The sequence below is a fragment of the Lipotes vexillifer genome, unplaced genomic scaffold (genome assembly GCF_000442215.2).
Source record: "Lipotes vexillifer unplaced genomic scaffold, Lipotes_vexillifer_v1.1 scaffold1370, whole genome shotgun sequence".
In the NCBI taxonomy this organism is placed as follows: domain Eukaryota; kingdom Metazoa; phylum Chordata; class Mammalia; order Artiodactyla; family Lipotidae; genus Lipotes; species Lipotes vexillifer.
In genome coordinates, this window is record NW_006781776.1 from 16,983 (window position 1) to 24,165 (window position 7,183).

The following is a 7,183-nucleotide window of genomic DNA, read 5'->3' on the forward strand; positions in this document are numbered from 1 at the left end:
TCTTTCAGGACCAGGGCTCAAACCCATCCCCTTCATTGGCAGGCGGATTCTTAACCACTGCACCACCAGGGAAGCCCTGTCTTTCTTTTCAGAGTTGCAGTATAAAGTGTAACAACTCTTTTTCTAAAAGAATTTTTTTTGATGTGACCTTTTTTTTTTTTTAAGTCTTTATTGAACTTGTCACAACATTGCTTCTGTTCTATGTTTTGGCCTTTTTTTGGCCACGAGGCATGTGGGATCTTAGCTCCCCGACCAGGGATTGAACCAACACCCTCTGCATTGGAAGGCAAAGTCTTCACCACTGGACCGCCAGGGAAGTCCTATAAAGTGTAACAATCTTAAGTGTACAGAGGATGTATTTTTACATATGTGCAAGCCCAGGTACCCACCACTCACATCAAGACATTGAACATTTCCATCACTCCAGAAGGCTCTTTGTACCCGCTCCTCAACATTCCCCAGAGGTAACCAGTGATATGATTTCTGTTTATGTAGATGAGTTTTGCCTGTTTTTGAACCTTATCGTACCTTGTGGCTGGGAACAGACAGCATGTACTTTTTGTGCTGGGCTTGTTTAGCCATGTTGCCCCATTCATCCTGGTAAAATTCATGCATGTTGTATCGATAGTTTTTCACCTTTGTTGTTTTTCACTCCTGTGTACACCACAGTTTGTCTCTCCATTCTATTGATGGACATTTGGGTTGTTTCCAGAGTTTGCCTATTGTCAATACAGCCACTATGAACATTATCTATTGTGCATGTTTCCAGGTGGACTCGTAGCTCAACCAGGAGTGGTTGCTGGGTGATAGGGTTGGCATATGTTTAACTTAAGAACTGCCAAACGTTTTTCCAAATCTTTTTTTTTTCCAAATCTTTTAATCTTTCTTCAAAATAGGAAAAAATAAACCTCTACCTGGTTATTTTGCGGATATTTAATGGGCCCTAAGGTATAAGACTTTAAGTCTGTACCTGGAACACAGTGGGCACTCAATAATTGCTGGCCTCTGGCCCAGCAGAGGAAGGGCGAGGCGGTAGGCGAGCACTGCCGTGAGGTACCGCCCTAAATCATTGATCGGAGGAGGCCTTTCCCACGCAGCACTCAAGGCCCACACCCTGCGAGCCGGGCGAGCCAACCTTGGCGCCCCTGCCCTGCATACAGCTACATGCCCTGATCCTGCCTTCTCAGGTCCAGAATGAGTGTCACCTGGCTGGGCACTCATACCCTTGTGAACTCTGCGTGACACCGGACGTTTATTGAGCACTGACTGTGTGCTTAGGCCCTGGGCGTCCAGGAGCGAACTACATAAAGACCCTCACCCCTCAAATTACTCGGCGGAAGGAGGGGGTAGCTTCGCGTGGGAAGCGTCGGGATCGAGCCCACCACGGTTTCTACTTGGTTTCTAGTCAGACCCTGGGCTTCCCCTGGAAGTTGCTCGAGACGAAGACGGAAAGAAGATCATCTGCACTTTCGCGCACGCAGTAGGAAACCAGGTCTCTCCAGAGCGCGCGTCCAGAGCCTCGAGGCCCCGCAAACCAAGGCCAAGTGCCCGCCCCCGCTGTCTGCCCAATGGCCGCGCGGCCCTACCCCCCGCCCTTCCCTCCCTGCAGGGGAGGGTTCCCGGCTGTCCGCGACTGGAGGCAGGTCGCCGAGTCGTGGCTACCCAAGGTAAGATCGCCACCTTGGGAGCTCGGTCCTCTGGACTCAGGGCGCACAGATGCCTTTTGGGGAGGTGGTACGAGGCGCAGGAGCCGAGTGGGACTACGAGTCCGCCGGGGTGCACGGGGCTTGGGGCGCGCGGGGAGCTGGGAAGAGCAGGTACTAACGCACAGGGTGTTTAGGGCAGCGAGAGCTCCGTGTACCGCATCCAGCACCGGGGGCTCGGGAGGTGGGTGGCGCGGGCGCCTGCTCGGGCTGGAGGGGAGGTTGGGCCGGAAGGAGAAGGGCGCTGGCTACTGAGCGCCTCCAGTTGCCTATAGGCCCAGGGTGACTCCCAGGCGAGGCCTAGCCCGGGTGCGCCAATCTCTGGCGGTCGCGCTTTTGGGGGTGGCGGACTGCCGCCCTCCCTTGGGTCTTGGCTGTTTTCGGTGGTTCAGAACAGCCTCCCGGCCCTCCGCGGACTTCGGTCTGGCCCAGGAATTCAGGAATAGGAGCTGAGACTGTGAGGCCTCGCCCCTTCCGGGAGGGCGGAGCGCTCTGAACTCAGCTTCTGGTGCAGTCGGGTCAGAACTCTCCTAGACCCGACGGTCAGGAATTATCCGCCCCACATCTTATCTGAGACCGGAAGGAGGTTCCTGGGAAACACTGGAAAAGACAAAATCGACATTCTTCGTTTGGAGGCTCAAAAACATCTGGAAGGACATCTGGAAGGACCTGAGAACCCGGCTGTTGTGGAGGGCAGGGTTAGAACGTCCTCAGACGTGTCCGAAAGACTTCCATACCTCGCAAGAGAAGAAACTAAATAGTGCATCTTCCCAGGCACACAGTCACTTAGCGACCCCTCTCACCCAGGCAGTGGCCTTGGCCCCTTCCGGGGCTTGAAGGCAGGGGGCTGTGTGAGTCTCACTTGCCGCAGGGGTCTCTAAGCCCTGCAAGGTGTATGGTCAGCTGCAATGAGGCAGCAAGTTCTGGGTTCGAATCCTGTTAGGCCACTGGTCAGCTGTGCAACTTGGCATCGCTTGTCCTCTTGGGATTGTGGCAAGAATTAAATGAAAGAAACTTAGGATGTGCCTGCCTATAGTGGACCCTCAATAAATGTGAACAAATATGGGCTTCCTTTCTTTTTGGTTGGACCATTACATACACCCATACTCCCCAAACTCTTTGCCTCAAAGGCTGAGGCTGGGATGCAGAAGAATGTATCACCTGACTCTCTCCTGGTACTTCCCTGGGTCCCATGGGAGGGAAGGAGGGATCTGTTTGCCACCACAGAGTTGTTCCCTCGTCCCACCTCTCTGATCCTCTTGATTTCTGTCACTGGTACTCGCCCCACCAGGAATGTAGCACCTGGTGGTTGGCAAAGCAGGTCATGCAGCATGTGGCTATGAGGCTGGTGGGCTGCAGGTAGGCAGGACTACTGCTCCATTTCCCATGTGGCAGGGGACTGGTGGCCTCAGCAGCTTCTGGGCACGCTCTGCTCTGCAGCACTGTCTCTTAGAGGTCCCACCCAAGCTTGACATCCAAGTTTCTACTCCAGCCTGCTCCTCTCCTCTGCCCACTTCCCTCCCTGAAAACCCCTTTGGACATCCAATAGCCTCTCAAGCTTCACTTGTTCAAAATGGAACTCTGGAGTCCTCTCTGCACCACTGCTTCTCCCCCAGACTCTCTGGCTTGCTAAGTGGCACCCTCTATCCACCTAGTGCCTTGATTCTTCTCTCTCCTTCACCTCCCATATCCACAAAATACCAGGAATCCAGCCATCTCTTGCCACCTTCATGGTTACCATCCTGGCCATACCCATCATGTATTCCCTGCTGTGGCCTCTTTACTTGTCTTCTTGCTTCCATCCTGCCCCCTCCCCAGTCCAGGATCCTCACAACCACCATAGAGGTCTTTAACATAAATCAAATAAGTCAAATCAAATAAAATCCTCTCCCTTTCCTGCTCAGAGCCCTCCAATGGCTCCCTGTTTCACTCCAAATAAAACCCAAAGTCCCTTCCTATAATGCCCTACATTAGTGGCCCTTCCCAACCTCCTTGACTTGAACTCTGCCCCTCCCCCTAGCTTTCTAAACCTGGACAACTCCAATCTACTTTCTATTCTTCAAACATGCCAAGCTTGTTCCACCTTAGGACTTCTCACTTGCTGTGCCCTCTGCCCAAAACACTGATCTTCTTACATTCGAGTTCAGCTCAAATGTCAGTTCAGAAAAGCTTCCCTCCCCATCCCAGTTCAAGCAGCATGCCCTTCTTCAGGGGCTCTGTCTCACCATCTGCTTTATTTTCTCTGTAACCTTTATTACTGTCTGGAATTCTTATTTATGTACATGTTTTCTGATTTGTTACCTGTCTCATTCCAGTAGAATGTAAATTGGATGGTGGCAGAGATCTTGTCTGTCTTATTCCCTGCAGCTCTCTCCCATGAGAAAGGCAAATAAGAAACAAGCAAACAAACAGATCTATAATTGAAAATTGTGTTAAGTGCTACATAAGCAACCTGCGGCAATTGATTGTATTGGGGGCACTTTTAAATTTCAGGCTTATAAGGCTGAACTACTGTATTGTCAAAACAACTTCTCTGAGCCATTTTAGGGGTGAGGACAAGGCTGGAAAAGGCTGATAACTTGCCTGGGGTCACACCCAGAAGTGGAACTCAGCCTCCTACCGAAAAAATATGTATGTAGGGCTTCTCTGGTGGTGCAGTGGTTAAGAATCTGCCTGCCAATGTAGGGGACACGGGTTCAAGCCCTAGTCCGGAAAGATCCCACATGCTGTGCAGAAACTAAGCCCATGTGCCACAACTACTGAGCCTGAGCTCTAGAGCCTGCGAGCCACAACTACTGAACCCATGTGCTACAACTACTGAAGCCCGTGCGCCTAAAGCCCGTGCTCTGCAACAAGAGAAGCCACCAAAATGAGAAGCCTGTGCACCTCAACGAAGAGTAGCCCCCGCTCGTTGCAACTAGAGCGAGCCCGTGTGCGGCAACGAAGACCCAACACAGCCAAAAATTAAAAAAAAATTTTTTTTTTTAATTTAAAAAATGTGTGTAGCAAGCTTTAGTGTAATGGTGGGCCTGCAGTTATGTTCTGGGAAGAACCTGATCCCAGATCCTGAAGACCTCAGTTCTTTGCTCTTCTACTCACTAGCAAGTCCCCTTAATTCCTTGGTACTTCATTTTCTTCACGGTAAGAATAGGATAGATCCTATTATTGTGTTGGGTGCCTTCTCCTCTTCCCTATCCTCTCCCTCCTACCCCTCCTCCTCCCTCTCCTCCCCTTCCCCCTCAGTATACTCCAAAGGAGCAGCACTTCTAGGTGGTGCCCTTTTGCTATCAGAAGCTAGGGGCACATTCAGACCTGGGGATAATGGGGCAGGAGCCAGAGCTCTCCCCAACAATGACCAACCTGCAGGGCAGAAATGGGCCCTAGGTCTTCTAGATCTGATTTTTTTTTTTTTTCACCAATTTGTTTTTAGGCAAATTCATTGAGGGCCTCTGAGACTTAGCAGTAAAATAGGATGATTAAAGAAAAGAGCAAAAATTCCAAAGAGTTAAAGAAAGAGAGAATTGCCTTTTGTTCAACTCCACCCCCAACTCTGTTGCCATGTGTGGTCTGTTCTCTTCCAGTCTTTTTTCCTCTCTCTCAGTCCATCCACCCTTCATGGTCCAGAGCCCTCTGCCACTTCAGAACCCGGACAGCGATGACGTTTGCTGAGGACAAGACTTATCAGTATATCCGCAACCATCATGTCAATTTTTGCAATATTCATGTTCTGGAGATTCTGCCTTACCTGTCCTGCCTCACAATAAGTGACCAGGTGAGCCAGGGCGTGACAACCAGGCGTGGACTGGGGGCAGGGCTGTGGAATTCAGAGCTTCTCCCAAGCCAGGACCAACTCCTTCCTTCTCTGTTGTCTGTATCTTGCTTCCTATCCTTGACAGTTTTCTAACTTCCAGAATGAAGTGTGGCTCAGGGTGTCCTTTCCAACCTCACTGAGCTCCCTCTTGTGTCGTTTTGGTATAGTGCTCCAAAATATGGCACTGAGATTTCTGGGCTTGGGACCCCTCACCCACTTTCATTGGAACCTTCTTTTTCTTTATCTCTTTTGTCCTTGTTCCTGTTTAGTTTCAATTGCATTCTCCTAGTCATGGGACCCATCCTGGCAGGGAGCCTGGGGCTCAACTTTGAGAGTCTTTGGGAGCCAGACTGTGCTAGCTTCCTCAGCACTTGCTGTGGGCCCCTGGTGAAGTGAGCCTGGCCCCTCCCAGTTTTAGCTGTACCCACATTGAACCCTGAGGCCTCCCTCTGCTTCCTCCATGCAGATACCGGTGGTATGTGAGTTTGTGGCTGGTAGGGTTTGGCTCCTCCCTCTTGTATTTTGGTATTTGTGGGAATACCTTGCCATTTAGCTCTGCAGTAAATGTTTTCTGTGGGTTTTTTTTTTTTTCCTGTAGGTTTTTGTTTCTGCTGTCTGGTTGCTTGTTTGTATGTGCTAAGCCTCAGTTTCCTCATCAGTAGAGTAGGGGTAATAATAGCATTAAATAAGATAATTCATGCAAAGCCCTGAGCAGAGAGCCTGGGACACAGTAAGGCCTATTTCCTGGGCCTTTAAACTTGGGCTCAAACTCTGGCCTTGTCCTGCGCTCTGACTCAATTTCAGATGGTTGCTTCCATCTTGTACCTTTCTAGGTACCTCCATCAGCAGCTGTCCCCTCCAGAGTGGGGAGGGGGTTAGGGCTACCAGGCTTGAGCTTGGTGGCAGGGCTGTGTCTTTCAGGACCGACTGCGGGCCTCCTATGAGCGCTGGGGGAACCAGGGCACTCTCTGGGACCTCTTCAACAGCCTTCGGCGGAGGAACGGCTGGGTGCCTTCCTTCATTGGGGCACTGAGGGCCTGTGAACTGTCCAGTCTCGCTGATGAAGTGGACCGAGTCTACCAGAGCAACCTGCTACGTGAGCCTCCCACCTTGGCCCTTCTTCTGGAACTCCTGTCTGATTCCCTGGCCTCCACTCTCCCTCTCCTCTCACCCCATACCTGCTGTCTTTATCTCTCACCCTCCCTCCCATCACTCCTGGGCAGTGGACAAACCTGAGTGTAGATCCATGCTTTGCCACTTATTAATCTTTATTAACCCTTTGGCCAAGCCCCTTCATTCCCTAAGTCTCAGTCTTCTTTGTAAAATGGGGCTAATGGCAACATTTACCTTGTAGGGCTGCAGTGGATACCATGGGATGATGGCATGTTGAGTACTTAGCTGGGGCTGGGTACCTTCCATGTGCTCAGCAAATGGAGCCTCCTCTAATTTTTGTGGCTGTGACGTTTGCCTCCCACGCTTTTCTCATTTCCTCCCGTCTACTCTCCCTCAGTTTGCCTTCCCTCTCTCTGCTCATCTCTCCCCCTCCCTTCACTGTCTCTTCTTTCTTCCTCATGGGCTCCTTCCTTCCTTTCCCCTCATCTCTTCCCCTCCCACTGGTTTCCCCTAGAGCCTCCTTAGCTGCCTCCCACCCCCCCCCCCCCCCCCCCCG

At 51.2% G+C, this 7,183-nt stretch overlaps 1 protein-coding gene across 1 annotated transcript in view; it reads left to right on the plus strand.

Moving 5' to 3' along the window:
* Window positions 1–5,358: 5,358 nt before the first annotated feature.
* MAVS (mitochondrial antiviral signaling protein) overlaps window positions 5,359–7,183 on the plus strand; it is a 7,975-nt gene continuing 6,150 nt past the window's right edge. Inside the window, exons 1-2 of the mRNA XM_007454834.1 lie at window positions 5,359–5,475; window positions 6,436–6,610. Of these exons, the coding sequence (XP_007454896.1) occupies window positions 5,359–5,475; window positions 6,436–6,610 (292 nt within the window). The remainder of the gene's footprint in view (window positions 5,476–6,435; window positions 6,611–7,183) is intronic.